This window comes from Lepidochelys kempii, chromosome 1 (genome assembly GCF_965140285.1).
Source record: "Lepidochelys kempii isolate rLepKem1 chromosome 1, rLepKem1.hap1, whole genome shotgun sequence".
NCBI lineage: Eukaryota > Metazoa > Chordata > Testudines > Cheloniidae > Lepidochelys > Lepidochelys kempii.
In genome coordinates this window covers 9,165,569-9,181,535 of record NC_136380.1, presented here as the reverse complement: position 1 = coordinate 9,181,535, position 15,967 = coordinate 9,165,569, and the positions used below count along the sequence as shown (strand labels likewise).

The 15,967-nt window shown below is 50.6% G+C and overlaps 1 protein-coding gene across 1 annotated transcript in view; it reads left to right on the top strand.

Moving 5' to 3' along the window:
* The window catches only part of LAMTOR1 (late endosomal/lysosomal adaptor, MAPK and MTOR activator 1), a 29,605-nt gene extending 14,831 nt beyond the window's left edge, over positions 1-14,774 (top strand). Inside the window, exons 2-5 of the mRNA XM_073333556.2 lie at positions 4,442-4,587; positions 9,535-9,612; positions 10,460-10,586; positions 14,002-14,774. Of these exons, the coding sequence (XP_073189657.1) occupies positions 4,442-4,587; positions 9,535-9,612; positions 10,460-10,586; positions 14,002-14,094 (444 nt within the window). The 3' untranslated portion in view covers positions 14,095-14,774. The remainder of the gene's footprint in view (positions 1-4,441; positions 4,588-9,534; positions 9,613-10,459; positions 10,587-14,001) is intronic.
* Positions 14,775-15,967: the final 1,193 nt, after the last annotated feature.

Here is a 15,967-nt window from a genome sequence, read left to right as displayed (position 1 = left end):
CTTGTGCTACATTGATGACATCTTCATCATCTGGACCCATGGAAAAGAAGCCCTTGAGGAATTCCACCATGATTTCAACAATTTCCATCCCACCACCAACCTCAGCCTGGACCAGTCCACACAAGAGATCCACTTCCTGGACACTACAGTGCTAATAAGCGATGGTCACATAAACACCACCCTATGCCAGAAACCTACTGACCGCTATACATACCTACATGCCTTCAGCTTTCATCCAGACCACACCACATGATCCATTGCCTACAGCCAAGCTCTATGATACAACCGCATTTGTTCCAATCCCTCAGATAGAGACAAACACCTACAAGATCTCTATCAGGCGTTCTTACAACTACAATACCCACCTGCTCAAGTGAAGAAACAGATTGACAGAGCCAGAAGAGTACCCAGAAGTCACCTACTACAGTACAGGCCCAACAAAGAAAACAGAATGCCACTAGCCGTCACCTTCAGCCCCCAACTAAAACCTCTCCAACACATCATCAAGGATCTACAACCTATCCTGAAGGACGACCCATTGCTCTCACAGATCTTGGGAGACAGGCCAGTCCTTGCTTACAGACAGCCCCCAACCTGAAGCACATACTCCCCAGCATCCACACAACAGAATCACTAACCAAGGAACCTATCCTTGCAACAAAGCCAGTTGCCAACTGTGTCCACAGATCTATTCAGCTGACACCGTCATTGGGCCTAATCACATCAGCCACACTATCAGAGGTTCGTTCACCTGCGCATCTACCAATGTGATATATGCCATCATGTGCCAGCAATGCCCCTCTGCCATGTACATTGGTCAGACTGGACAGTCTCTACGTAAAAGAATAAATGGACACAAATCAGATGTCAAGAATTATAACATTCAAAAACCAGTTGGAGAACACTTCAATCTCTCTGGTCACTCAATTACAGACCTAAAAGTTGCAATTCTTCAACAAAAAACCTTCAAAACCAGACTCCAACGAGAGACTGCTGAATTGGAATTAATTTGCAAACTGGATACAATTAACTTAGGCTTGAATAAAGACTGGGAGTGGATGGGTCATTACACAAAGTAAAACTATTTCCCCTTGTTTGTTTCCCCTCCTACTGTTCTTGTAAACTGCTGGAAATGGTCCACCTTGATTATCACTACAAAAGGTCGGTCCTCCCCTTCCCCCCGCCCCCCACTCTCCTGCTGGTAATAGCTCACCTTACCTGATCACTCTCGTTACAGTGTGTATGGTAACACCCATTGTTTCATGTTCTCTGTGTATATAAAATCTCCCCACTGTATTTTCCACTGTGTGCATCCAATGAAGTGAGCTGTAGCTCACGAAAGCTTATGCTCTAATAAATTTGTTAGTTTCTAAGGTGCCACAAGTACTCCGTTTCTTTTTATCAGGTTATTCAGTGTCCTAGTTTTTACTCTGTTACAGTAGAAGATAGTGAATAACACTTAATTTTTTTTCTGTGTTGAGCTGCATTGGGATGGAAATTGGAATTCAGTTAATTTCATAAACCAATATTTTCAAATTGTTTGTATTCAATAAAACTACTTTGAATGTCCTGGATACATAAGAGGAAAAAGTAAGTGTCAAAACCTTTTTTGCACTTACAGCTCCTTTTAATGAAAGAAAATATGGTATTAACTGTAGTTACGGAATTTCACTGTTTCTGGTCACCCTGTTCTGCAAGTTTTTATAGCTGGCAGGTCTCATCTCTCTCACCTTGTTTCTGCTCTGAGATTGGCAGAGGGAAAACAAGCTTTCTGCCTTTTCAACCCCCAATAGGTTTCTGGACTTTGGATGAACTGGTCATTGAACTGCATTAGTTGAATGAACTGAACTGACGAGAATATTCTCTGCATCGCCACAAGTGGCGACTACTGTCAAAAACTGGTTTAATGCTTCAGCAAACTTTGGTTCCCGGTGCTTCGCCAGTGATTTCCACCAGTTCAGTGGTTTGAGTTTGGCAGCAAATGTGCTGTATTTGGATATTTTTTTAATGCTTTGAACAAGTTTACATTGTAAAGTGTCATAATTTCACATTTAATTTTAAATAGTATTGAAATGAACATTTTTTAGTATTGAAATGAACATTTTTTTAAATCAGTGTTTGCCTGCCTAGGCAGTGTCAGAGGAAGGAGGAAATGTCTCCATGTGAGACGGTCTGTGTTTCCTAGAGCTGTTTTCATTAGCGAATGTGAGATCTGGGATTACGATGCAGTTTTGTATGCTGGGAGGGATCTCCCCTCCCCTCCTCTTGGGTCCTGTACAGTGTTCCCTCTAATTTTTCCCATCCATGTGCAGAATGAATTTTGTTATGTGCACCAATATGGAGGTGATATGTAATGCCTGACCTCCATATTGGTGTACATAACAAAATTCATCTAGTGGGGATAGGGCCGAGGGGTTCAGAGTGTGGGAGGGGGCTTGGCTGTTGGGGTGCAGGTGTGAGAGGGCTCCCGCTGGGGGGTGAGGGGTTTGGGGTGCAGGAGGGTGCTCCAGGGCTATGTAAAGGAGAAAGGATACCCCCCCAACAGCACCTGGGCTGGGGGGGGGAGACGAGGTCCCTCTCCCCACTGTGGCAGTTCCGGGGCTGGGGCCACAGGATAGGTGCCCCTCTCCCGGCAGGTGCGGGCCAGGGGAGGGGTGCCCCGCCATGGCTGGGTCAGGGCTGGGGGCCAGGCTAGGTTGGCCGCAGCAGCTTGGGGGCCAGGCTAGGTTGGGGCTGGAGGAGGGGCGCCCCTCCCCTGGCTGCAGCAGGTCCCCCGGGCGGGGTCTCTGAGCGCCTGCGTGACATGAAGAAGGTCTGCTGCATGGCCGTGCAGCTTACAGGGAACTTGGGTCCTGTACTATTAGGGCTGCCAACCCTCCAGGAATGAAAGATTCATCTTGAATTAAAGATTGTCCTGTGATGAAACGTCCAGGAATACAGCCAACCAAAATTGGTAGCCCTATACTGGATACTGCTTCCAGATCACTCCTGCACTGCATCCCTCTGAGCCTAGCAGGAGAAGGGAATCTGGCTGCTGCAGCTTTGGTTGTCGCTGTACAGGCTGGGACTCCCTGGCCAGCTGGTCTGTTCCAACAGGTTTTTCATAGAAGCAGCATCGGTGCCAGCAATGTGGCTGGCGCAAGGACTGGACTGACGTGGGGCTCGTGGAGCTTTTCTTTCGTAAGCCCCCAGCCCAGGTGCTCAATGAAAGTTAGAACCGTCTGTTAGCTTAGGTGAAACAAGTTGATGATCTCTGTCCAGGCCGGGACACATCCATTGAATCGGGGGGTCAGGGGACAGGGATGCTTGCTCTCTTGATGCCCATGCTGTATCTAAGCTGTGGGCTCTGGACTTGTGTCTCCAGAGCTGTCAGCTGACCCCTTTCAGCTCAAATCACGGACTGAGACCGGGTCTACAATTGCTGATATAGTGATGTCTGTTAGAGGGGTGGTGATGTTTTTTTAAGCAACACTTCACACAGGCAAAAGCTCTAGCATTGACCCAGCAAAAGGGTTGGGTGTATTTATACTGGCAAAACCCTCAAAGGAGTTACTCCAGATCACTGCCCCTCCTGAGTGGCTTAGATAAGCAGCGATCGTCTGTAACATCCCGTCTGGTTGGCCACGACCGCTCCTGTAGCCTCCTAGACAAATTCAGACTGGAAATAAGGCATAAATTTATAATAATTTGTAGTGAGGGCGATTAACCATTGGAACAGTTTACCAAGGTACATGGTGTATTCTCCATCACTGGCAGTTGTTAAATCAAGACTGGCTGTTTTTCTAGAAGGTCTGCTCTAGGGATTATTTGGGGGCAGTTCTCTGGCCTGTGTTATGCAGGCGATCAAACTAGATCAGTGGTTCTCAACCTGTTTACCATTATGGGCCACATACGCAGCTCCCTAAGTTACGTGGGCCGCATCCACACAATATATATACTGCCTGTATGGCCCGGAGGATGTCACATGGGCCGCAGCTGTGTGCTGATTGGGCCGCGGGTTGAGAACCACTGGACAAGATGGTCAGTGTTTATCAGGCCTGGGAGTGGATGAACCTCCCTGGGGACTGCATGGTTCATTACTGGCAGTGGGGGCAGCCTGTTTTTTCCAGTCGCACTGGTGTGGATTGCAAAGATCTTCAGGTACCCAGAGAGCATGAGGGTAGCTTTCTTCCGGCCACTGAAGCGGATATTGGGGGGCTGCTAGAGAAAATGGCCCCGGCAGGAGGTAGGATGGCAAAGTGATTCTGATGGCAAGGAGAGAGGCATTGGACATGTTGGGGTGGTCGATGTAATCCATATATAAATGTCCTTTGTATAAAGTAACCCATTCAGGTGGCTCTGGGAGGGTTGCTTCGGGATCTAAGCTGTTACTCGCATCTGGAACAGGTGAGTTTCCTCTGAAACCAGAGCTGATTCTCCTACTCCCCTTCCTCCTCACCAGGAAGAGGAGACGAAGCGGCTGCTGGAGCCTGCTGTCAGCCCCCCGAACAAGGTGTTAAATGGAGCTGAACAAAATTATCACAGCCTCCCGTCAGCCCGCACGGATGAGCAGGCCATGCTGTCGTCCATCCTCGCCAAGACGGCCACGTAAGTCACAGCGTGGAGCCGCACCCCTGCTTGTGGGGTAGAGGTGTATGCTGGCTTGTGGGGCAGTAGTGGAGGGGCCTCTTCTGGCAGCAGCCAGGGCATGTGCCAACAAGGTGCTTTCCTCTGCCGAGTCAGGGAGCCTGAAGCTAACGGATGGCCGAGTGCTTGGACATTACTCCCATGTCCCTCTGTGGCAGGTTACTTAGTTTGGTGTCAAAATTCTATCAGGACACGTCATCCTAGCATGGTGTGGTCTGGTGGTTGGAGCCAGGACTGTAGGTTCTGGTCTCACCTCTGCCACTGACTTGTGTGGTCTTGAGTATGTCACTTAACCTCGCTGTGGCTCGGTTTCCCTATGTAGCCAATGGGAGACGGAGAGAGGTTGACACCTATGGGGAAGTCTCATTGACTGATGAATAGGGCACTTGGCTGGGAAAGAACAGGTTAAAGACTAGTTAGATAAGTTAAATGTATTCATGTCGGCAGGGCCTGATGGAATTCACCATAGGGTACATAAGGAACTAGCTGAAGCAATCTCACAACCATTGCCAATCATCTTTGAGGACTCATGGAGGATGGGTGACATCCCAGAGGACAGGAAGAGGGCAAACATAGTACTGGTTTTCAAAAAGAGGAACAAAAATGACCTGGAGGATTATAGATTGGTCAGCCTAACTTCAATACCTGGAAAGATACTGTAACAAATTAATAAAGAATCAATTTGTAAGCACCTAGAATATAATAGGATTATGAGGAATAGCCAACATGGACTTGTCAAGAACAAATTATGCCAAGCTAACCGAATTTCCTCCTTTGCCAGAGTAACTTGCCTAGTGGATGGGGAGGGAAGCAGTAGTGGTGATAGATCTTGATTTTAGTAAGGCTTTTGACACAGCCCCATGTGATATTCTCATAAGCAAACTAGGGAAATGTGGTCTAGATGAAATTACTATAATATGGGACACAACTGGTTGAAAGACCATACTCAGAGTAGTTATCAGTGGTTCATTGTCAAAATGGGAGGACTGGTATCTAGTGAGGTCTCGCGGGGTTCAGTCATCGGCCCGGAACTACTCAATATTTGCATTGATGACTTGAATAATTGAGTAGTGTGTACGCTTATAAAATTTCCAGATGACACCAAGCTGGGAAGAGTTGTAAGCACTTTGCTAGGCAGGGTTAGAATTCAAAAGGACCGTCTCAAATCAGAATTGGTCTGAAATCAACAAGAGGAAACAGAGTAAAGACAAGTGCAAAGTACTTTACGTAGGGAGGAACAATCAAATGCATAACTACAAAACAGAGACTAGCTGGCTCGTTGGTAGTACTGCTGAAAAGGATCCTAGAAGGTTATGGTGGATCAGAAATTGAATGAGTCAACAATGTGCTTCAGTTACAACACTCAAGAATTACATTAGCCTTTTTTTGTATGTAAGAGACAGTAGGTAATTGTCCCCCTCTACTCAGCAGTACCGAAGCCTCAGCTGGAGTACTGTGTCCGCTGAAACACACCTGCTCAATGACAATTCCCCAGTAGGTCTCAAAATGTAACTAAGCAGTTTCTAATCCATTGAATGTGTACCATGTTAAATTTATATTGATCTAGTTTTGTAATCAAAATGTCGTGCGGCACAAAGTCAAAGGCTTTACAGAAATCGAAATATGTTATGTCAACACTATTACCTTTATCAACCAACTTTGTAATTTTTTTTATATCAAATTAGTTTGACAAGATTTATTTTCCCTGAACTGATGATTTGCATTAATTAAGTTACCCTCCTTCAGTTCATAATTAATTGAGTCCTTTATCAACTGCTCCAATATCTTACCCAGGACTGATGTCAGGCTGACAGGCCTATAATTACCCAAGTCATCCCATTTACCCTTTTTAAAAATTGGCCCAACATTAGCTTTCTTCCAGTCTTCTAGAACTTCCTCAGTGCCCTGACCTACTGAAAGATCAGCATTAATGGTCTAGCGAACTCCTCAGCCAGACCTTTTAAAACTCTTGGAAGCAAGTTATCTGGACCAGTTGACTTAAAAATGTTTGTCTTTAGTAGCTTCTGGTTTAACATCCTGCAGAGATACTAGTGGAATGGACAGTATATTATCTGCATCATCTGTCTTCCCCCAAATACAGAACAGACATATTTATTGAACATCTCTGCCTATTCTGCATTAATATAGATAATTCTACTGTTTCCATCTAGCAACTGACCAGTACCATTGTCAGGATTCTTTTTGTTCCTAATATATATTTTTAAAAATCTTTCTTACTGTCCTTAACGTTGCTGGCCATAGATTTCCCCTTTTGTCCCTTGGCTTCCCTTATCAGTTGTCTACAATTCCTAACTTCTGACTTACATTCATTACTCTCAGCTTCCCCTTTCTTCCATTTGTTATATATACTTTACAGAAGCCCAACCTGTTCTGCTTCAGAATGGCATCATTACTACTTTATGGAGGCTTAAATGGTGCAGAACATGGAAATTGTGCAAAGACCCTACAGTTCTCTGTAACTTCCCCTCTGACTGAAACACAGCCTTCCAAGCTGGGTCAGACCAAGCCCATGGCATGTGTAGTGCCTGACTCTGATGATGACAAACACCTGTTATGGATCCTCACAGCATATGCTAATAGGCTGCCGAGCTCCTTGAGTGTATGGAAGGGAGTTCTAACCCAGCGGAGGTGCTCATCTGTGTCTCAGTCTAGCTATAATGTAGTCTCCAAGGCGCTTTTACCATCAAAAGCAACAACTGTAGACAATGCATCAAATATGACTCCATTGTGGGCTACAAAACTAGGGCTGATTTGGCTCATCGCACTGTGTCTGGAGGAGGATTTTATAGCTACAGAGCATAGTTACTGAAGGTTCTAGACCATTTCTGCTTGGTAAGCAGGTTATACTTGCTGGATCGCCAGCTACCATGAGACCAGCTGCGGGGATAAGGCAGCAGAGTGGCTGAGCTTGGATCTGTGCTGTTCACACAGGTGCTCACGGTCCCCCAAGAGCAGGCTCTCTGCAGAAATCACTGGGCGGGATTATCTGGCCCGCTTGCTGCAGGAGGTTGGACTGGATGGTCATACTGGCCTGGATCTGTGAATCTCTTCTACAGTCCTGGCCACGGTGCGAGAACTAACCAGGTCTGGGAGTCAGGAACCTCTGAGCCCCTCTGGCCTTGGCGAGTTGCTTAATTCTTCCCTACCCATCTGTAAAATGGAGGGAATCAGAAGATGGTCCTGGCTCAAAGGAAAGCTTGCACTGGGTTTAAAGCACCCCACCCCCGTGCTGCAAGCCGCCAGTGTAGGAATGCAGGGGCCAAGGGGTGTAATATGGTCACAAGCTCCAAATCAGTGCACAGGCATCCCTTTGCTTTCCCCACTAGCTGCAGGTGGCAGAGAAGCCCTGTTAAGAGGATGTCAGGGACTGAGCCTTGGTGCTGAGCTCCCTCTTAGTAAGGAACTAGAGAGTGGGAGCTCGTCACTTCCCATCTATACCTTAGCACCTTCCATCTGAGGATCTCAAAGCGCTTACTCCTCACAACCCTTGTAAAGGAGAGAGAAGGATCGCCCCCACTTTGCAGTTGGGAAGCTGAGGCAGAGGTTAAGTGACGTGCCCAAGGTTACAGCACTAGGCTGTGTCAGAGGCTGGAGCAGAACCCAGGTCTCCTGACTCCTAGTGCGCTGCTTTAGCCATCGAGGGCTGCAGGCTGAGTCTGACTCCAGAGCTAGTGAGAAGTGCGGTCAGCTCAGTGACGCATCCATGCAGTGAGCTCATGGACTGGAATGGATCTCACTGCGAGTCAGCCTCTTCCATGCCACTTGAAGACACTTGGCTTCGTAGAATCATAGAATATCAGGGTTGGAAGAGACCTCAGGAGGTCATCTAGTCCAACCCCCTACTCAAAACAGGACCCACCCCAACTGATGAGGTGGCTCTGTGCAGGCTGGGGTGTTTGGGGTGCAGAAGGGTGCTCCAGGTTGGGACCAAGGGGTTCAGAGGGCAGGAGGGGGCTCTGGGCTGAGGCAGGGAGTTGAGGTGCAGGGTGGGGGATTCAGGGGTACAGGCTCTGGGTGGTGCTTACCTCAAGCAGCTCCCAGAAGCAGTGGCATGTCCCTTCTCCAACCCTTATGCAGAGGCGTGGCCAGGCGGCTCTGCACACTGTCCTGTCTGCAGGCGCCAGCCCCGCAGCTCCCAGAAGGAGTGGTTCGCAGCCAATGGGAGCTACAGGGGGCAGCACTTGAGGCGGAAGCAGCATGCGGAGAGCCCCGAGGCTGCCCCTAGGTGTTGGAGCTGAAGCGGGGACATGCTGCTGCTTCCGGGAGAAGCGCAGCAAGCCCCTGACCCTGCTTCCCAGCTGGAGCTCAAGGGCCAGATTAAAAGGCCTGATGAGCCGGACGTGGCCCATGGGCTGTAGTTTGCCCACCCCTGGTTTATACCTATCTCTGACACTGTTCCAGTCATGTGCATTTCCCCACGCAGTCTCTGTTATTCCAGTCACATCCTAGTTCCTTGACTGTGCCAGGACTTCCAATTCTTCCTGCTTGTTTCCCAGGGTGCTTGCATTCATGTACAGGCACCTAGGATAACTAGCCGATCGCCCTGCTTTCTCAGTATGAATCAGGAGGCCTCCCCTGTTGCACCCTCCTCCTTGTGTTTCCTCCCAGTATCCCACTTGCTCACTTACCGCAGGGCTTAGGACACCATCCCCCTTAGATCATCATCCCTTAATAGAACCAAGCTTGCCCTGCCACAGCAGGGATGTCAGGGCATGGGGATGCTGCCCCCATCTTCGAGGGGGAGGGTATTCACCAACTGTGGTGCCTGGCACTGGCGAGTGTTTGCTCCAAGGGCGTGGGTGGGCCGTGATGGCTCAGGAAGTTGGGGCAGGAGACAAGAGCCACCCACTAACAGCAGCCGAACCTGCATCTTGTATCTTTCCCCAGTAACATCATTGATGTGTCGGCTGCAGATTCCCAGGGAATGGAGCAGCATGAGTACATGGACAGAGCCAGGCAATACAGGTAATGGACTGTCCTGGTGCGGGGTGACTGGGGCTTTGTGCGAGAGGATCCCCCAGGGCTGCCCGGTTGTGGGCGGAAGAACCGGTGGTGTAATGCGCCCTGCGTTCCATCTGTTACTCGCTCCCGAGGCACCGGGGGGAGCAGTGGGTGTCTGGCCAGGGAATCCCAGCTGCATGTCCCGGGGCTGCCCCAGGGTAGTGGGGAGGCATCTGAACGTGCCAGCAAAACCTAATGTGTGACAGGAGACGTGGCACCTCGTGAGGAGTGGGGGAGAGGGTCTGCTCCCATCTAGCAACCCACATCCCCTCACGCCAAAGAAGCCAAAGGTTGCACTGGCCTGCCTTCCTTGGGCCCCTTTACAGCGTGTTGTGATACTGGTGAGACCCAGGCCCTGCCGTCTTCCATCAACCGCTGTCCAACCCACTTCCGCTAAAGCCCAGCTCTACTGGTGTCTTCCTGATGGAAGCAAAGGCCCCAGGTTCCCTGAGCCATCTAGCTCTACCCTAATGAACTGGGTATTTGGCAGCAACGCTTGGCTGGCCCTCAGGACAGGCCTCGTGTGCCGGGCATTGGGATGTTTAAATACTGCTCCTGCGTGAATAATGTCTGCGTTCTCCGTCTGAGGGAAAGTCGGGGAGGCTCCAAGTGGGCCCCCTCCACAGCTGGAAGGCTGGTTGGGTATGCGATGCCCCCCAGTGATCCCCTTCCTGGGACTGTCCCCGCATTGTGTGAGCGCAGTCAGATTTTCCCTCGGGCTGCCCTGTGGGGGGGGGGGCTGACTGCACTGCATGGGCCTCTGCCCGCTGGGAGCTCACTGCTGACTCTCTCTGCTCTCCCCTGGCTCTAGCACACGACTGGCAATGCTGAGTAACAACCTGACGCACTGGAAGAAGCTCCCGCCTCTGCCGTCTCTGACCAGCCAACCGCATCAAGTGCTAGCGAGCGAGACTGTCCCCTATCCAGACTTGCAGCAGGTGAGGAGCCTGGGGCATGCCCTCCCTCGTGCCAGGCAGGGATACCAAAGACCTTCGAGTGCCCTTGCCCGTCCCAGGGCCAGGCAGGCTGGCTCCCTGCCCCTTCCCCTGGGGTCTGTCCAGTTCTAACTCTCCAAGCACAGGGGATCGCCCTGGGAGATGATTCCTCTGTCCCAGAGATCTTGCTCTTGGCAAGCTTTCCCTCAGACTGCGCCTCAATTTTCCTTTGCTCGGTTTCATCCCATTCCTAGTTTTACTACATGAAAGCCAAACTTTTCTCTCCTTCCTGGCTGGTTACACCACCCCAGTACTGGGTGGTGGCCCCGCTCCTCTTTAGATGCTTTGTCCAAGCTCTACAGATCCTGTTTCTGCTCATCCCTCCTGTCGTTCTGCCCCCCCCCCCCCCCAACGTCGAAATGTGGATCTTCTGACTGTAAAAGTGGCACCGTGGCCTCAGGGTTCCCGTCCGCTGCAGGTCAGATTTGTGCAGTTGAAAAGTTAGACGGCTCCGACTGCTGTTGCCCCACATTGCCCTGGGATGTGAGCGCCAAGGTGGGCTGCTTGTGCCTCACGTCCGCTGGTGCAGGCCGTGCAGAGTCCAGTACTCTCAGTGGGTTTGCACAGGTGTAACGGGAACTGGGCAACCGATTCTCTTGCTGATGCACAAGAAGGAACAGACCCCAAAGCTGGATTGGCTCAACAAGACGAAGAGGAAAAACGCTGAGGTCGCTCGTCAGCACCTCAGACCTGCTCCGTGTGTGCGACTTGAAGCTGGCAGAGTTAAGGCAGTCCTGTTTCGGTGCCTTCCCAAACAGCATTTCCATTGCTGTCTAGGTCAGAACACGAGAACCAGTGTGATGCGAATGCCGTGGAGGCAGCGCAACCCTCCATCGGCCACGTTGGCCCAGCTAGTAAAGCACGTGGGCTTGGGCAGAATGAAGCCAGCTGTCCCTGCACTGCCTGAGCCCAGCTGAGCGTGTAAAAACATCCTGGGTTTTAGATGGCCCCTACGGACACATTAGCATTTTAAACCACACGTGCCCGTGCATGGAGTAGTGGCACGCCAGCTCCCCCGCCACGCGGCGGGTTTTATTCCCTTCCCAGCTGGCTCAGTAAATCACTGTGCACTGCCGGAGCCCCCCAGCATGCCTGCTGCATAGTGCCTATGGATTTCTCTTGATCTGTAGTTGGGAGCAAGCACACAAGGAGACCGCATAGTCTCTCCTTTCTAAGCCCTGCTGCTACTTGCCACCAGGTGAGGCTGGCTAGTGGGAGTGAGGGGCTGGCTTGTTAAGGGCCAGGGTTCAGGAATGTAGACACTTTCTTCCACCGAGTCCTCTTGCCATCAGCTCAGCTAAGCAATGGGCATGACCTCACTGATTAGCCGGGACTTCTAGAACTATAGACACGCTGAGTCCGTCCCACCTCGGGCTCTGCTCTAAGCGGATTTCCTACCTCACCAGGGTTTGGCCAGTAACTGGACGGGAACAAATGGTGGTGCCGTCTTAGGAGATGGCATTTGTTGTGCGTCGGTTCTGAATCAGTCCTCCAGCACGGAGTAAGCGGCGCTGCTGGAGACGTGTCCTTGGGGATAAGATAAAAACACTGTGGCTTTGACAAAAAATGGGCCGTGTTGGCGCCGATGTCCAGGGCGAATTCCAACTCTGGCAACTGCTTCCAGTTCCATTTGGATACATTGTCCCCCTCCCATCCTGTGCTGTCCTGTGCAGAACTAAATAGCTGCCCCATCCCACTCCGGAGGCGGCTGCATTCTTGTCATGTGTGAATGCACTCCCTGGGGAAAGCTTGTAAGTCGGTAAAGTCCTTGGGATGAAACGCTTAATTTTCCCACAGATTATCTTCCAAACTAAGTTGCTGCTGTTCCTTGGAAACGTAGCTCCAATGGAGTAGCAAGCTGCTATGGGATATAGTGTCCATAATAAGCACACCTCTTGAATTTGGTTCCAAGATCCCATCACCTTGGGGGTCTCTCTCCCTTTGGTGGTTGGAGGTCTCTAAAACGAGCCTCTGGGCACTGAGCGGTCCGCTAGTTTTGTGTGATGTGGGGTCAGTGTGGCTTACCACTGGAGCTGTTGAAAAGCTCTTGCCAAAAATCATGATAGTCTGTTTTTTTTTTCACTATAAACACAATGTCTTGCAGCAAATGTCTGCTTTCTGTGGGCAACTTCAGCTCTTGTTTAAAAAGTCAGAGACCTGAAAACCAAAACTTTCTATTCAGAAATGTCTAAACATGATTTGACGCTTTTTGATCAACACAGTGTTTTGCAATTCCCAAATCAGCATCTTTCTCTTAATTCTGTTTGACGCTAAACCGCATTCTTCTGAGCTCCCACAGTGTCTTATGGGAGTTGTAGTTTGAGTGCCTTGTACCCCCATTTTCCTCTGTGGGCTGAACTCCTGGGCTGGACTACATTTCCCAAGATGCATCACAGTGGGTCAGCAAGAGGGAAGACTGATGCATCATGGGAAATGTAGTCTCACCAGGCAAGCCAGCCAATGGAGGCACCCAAACTGTAATTCCCATGAGGCTGTTCAGATGGACCCAGTCTAATGTCAAACTGACTTGAAACCAATGTGGCGATTTGGTGTGACAAATGGAAGTGTTTTCATTTGAGCTGACGCAATGGGATGTTCACTCTGGTTTCTGGCACAGCTGAATTTTTCCAGGGGGCGGGAGGGACGCTTGTTCTGACCAGCTCCACTAACCACCGGTAGAAGACTCTCAAACTGCTGCAAGCCCTAGAAGTTAAAGTGCGCGTCCGGTCAGCTTTGTGACTAATGCCTTGGGTGGGTTCTCCTTTCCCACAGTTCTAGGGAGCTCCGGAGGCCTCTTGGGCCGGTAGCCACATGGAAACCCTGCTTCAGTTGCCATTGCTGGAAGGTGGGGGATGGGGAGGAGCATGCAGTGGGGCTTCCCCGATTCAGAGCTTTGTGGGGCGATCCTGGCGCTGCTGTGGCCAATGGTAGCCCCCGGTTTGTTTGCCTTCACCGTGGCAGAGTGTGAATACTATTGGATCGCATGCATGCGTCTGGAAGGGGAAAGGTGATCTCTGCGCAGGGAGCACACAGTTGGGCTCCCTGCCTCTGGGCTGGAGCCATCTTCACGCCTGCTGGGGCCTTAGGCTTTCCAGTCTGTCTATAAATGGAACATCCCTGGGGAAAATGTGGCTCTTTGTGGCGGGGGCAGCCGGAGCATGGGCAGTGCCGACTTCCCCCGTGCTGCCCTTCCGGTGTGCCGCAGCCTAGACTGGCTTGCTCAGAGGCCCCTGCTGAGATGAAGATGGGGGTGGGGGGGCTCTTTGGGACGGAAGGCAGTGGCTGTAATGGCTTTAGCTGCTGAGTGATCCCCCTCCGAGCTGTCACTCACGCTGCTGCCCCTGGTTCTTGCCCACAGGTCTCCCGGATAGCCGCCTATGCCTTCAGTGCGCTCTCGCAGATCCGAGTGGACGCGAAAGAAGAACTGGTTGTACAGTTTGGGATCCCGTGAGCACGCTCGCCCAAGAGCACCTCTTTCACTTGTTTTTTCTTTGCTTTTTTTCCTCCCTCCAATCGGCGTCTCGCCGCTACGGAACTTGTACATAGCCCAGATGACCGACTAATCACAAAGGAGACAATAACCACCACTTAGGCCAGCCTGCTCCAGGCTTTCCCTTTCTCTTGTGTGGGAGGGGCAGGCCAGGCCAGGCCAACATAGATGGGTTGGGGGGAGGGGCTTTATCACATAGGAAGCCTTTATTGCACAGTGTTGACCACAAAGAGAAGAATCTCTCTAGTCACTGGAGCGGCCCTGGGGAAGGAGCAGGGGTAGTGCGGCCGCCTGGCTCTTCAGTCAAGGCAGATTGCAGTATTTATACCTAGTTGCCACCTGTAATATTATTGGTTGGGGGAGGGGGAAATGGTTGTGTTCACGGTGACACACTGGAAATTCACCCCGCGTAGCATTGGTTTAAAAGCTTTCCCACGACGATCATGGTTAGTTTCAGGGGTGGGGCAGGACCGAGTTATATTTTTAAAGGACACACCGCAACAAATTGTGGGTGCCGGGGTCTGAGGCTCTGCTCGCAGGACTGGCTGTTTCTAACACCACTTGTTTTTACATGGTTGAACCTTTGTATTTTATTTTTTTTTTTTTTGGGCCATAATAGATAAAATACATTCATCCAACGCCCCAGTCTCCTCTGTCCCTTCTTTTCAAGCCACATCCCAGGAGCTCGTGTGGAGATCTTGGGTGAGAAGGAGCTGGCAGGGTCTGCCAGGAGGAGCTGGTCTCGTTATCAAGCATAGAATCATAGAATACCAGGGTTGGAAGGGACCTCAGGAGGTCATCTAGTCCAACCCCTTGCTTAAAGCAGGATCAATCCCCAACTAAATCATCCAGCCAGGGCTTTGTCAAGCCTGACCTTAAAAACCTCTAAGGAAGGAGATTCCACCAACTGCCTAGGTAACCCATTCCAGTGCTTCACCATCCACCTAGATAGTGTTTCCTAATATCCAACCTAAACCTCCCCCACTGCAACTTGAGACCATTACTCCTCGTTCTGTCATCTGCTACCACTGAGAACAGTCTAGATCCATCGTCTTTGGAACCCCCTTTCAGGTAGTTGAAAGCAGCTATCAAATCCCCCCTCATTCTTCTCTTCTGCAGACTAAATAATCCCAGTTCCCTCAGCGATAATGGAGCTTGGACCCAGTTAGTGGCCTGGGTTGTGGTCACACACATGCGATGGGCTGTGATTTAGTAGGGGTGTGGAACAACCCAGCTCCATTGCCGGGACTGTCCGACTTGGTCTCCCTCCCTCACTTTGCACCGTTGACTTGTTCTCTGAGCTCTCTGCGATAAGCTCTTAGAAACGCTAAGACTTCCAGCCGCACGGTGGTGACGAACGCTCCTGGTATAATTCATACTTGGGGCCCTATCAAATTCACAGCCATGAAAAACATGTCATGGACCGTGAAATCTGGTCTACCCCCATGAAATCTGGTCTTTTTGTGTGCTTTTACCCTATACTATACAGATTTCACGGGGGAGACCAGAGTTTATCAAATTGCGGGTCCTGACCCAAAAGGGAGTTTCAGGGGGATCACAAAATTATTTTAGGGGTATTGCCACTTTTACTTCTGTGCTGCCTTCAGAGCTGGGCGGCCAGAGAGCAGCGGCTGTTAGCCAGGCGCCCAGCTCTGAAGGCAGCGCTCCCCCAGCAGCAGCCCAGAAGGAAGGGGGGCAACGCCAGACCCGGCCACCCTCCCTTCTGCGCTGCTGCTGTCGGAGCTGGGTGGCTGGAGAGTGGCGGCTGTTGGCCGAGGGCCCAGCTCTGCAGGCAGCAGCGCAGAAGTAAGGGTAGCAGTACCACCCCCTCATT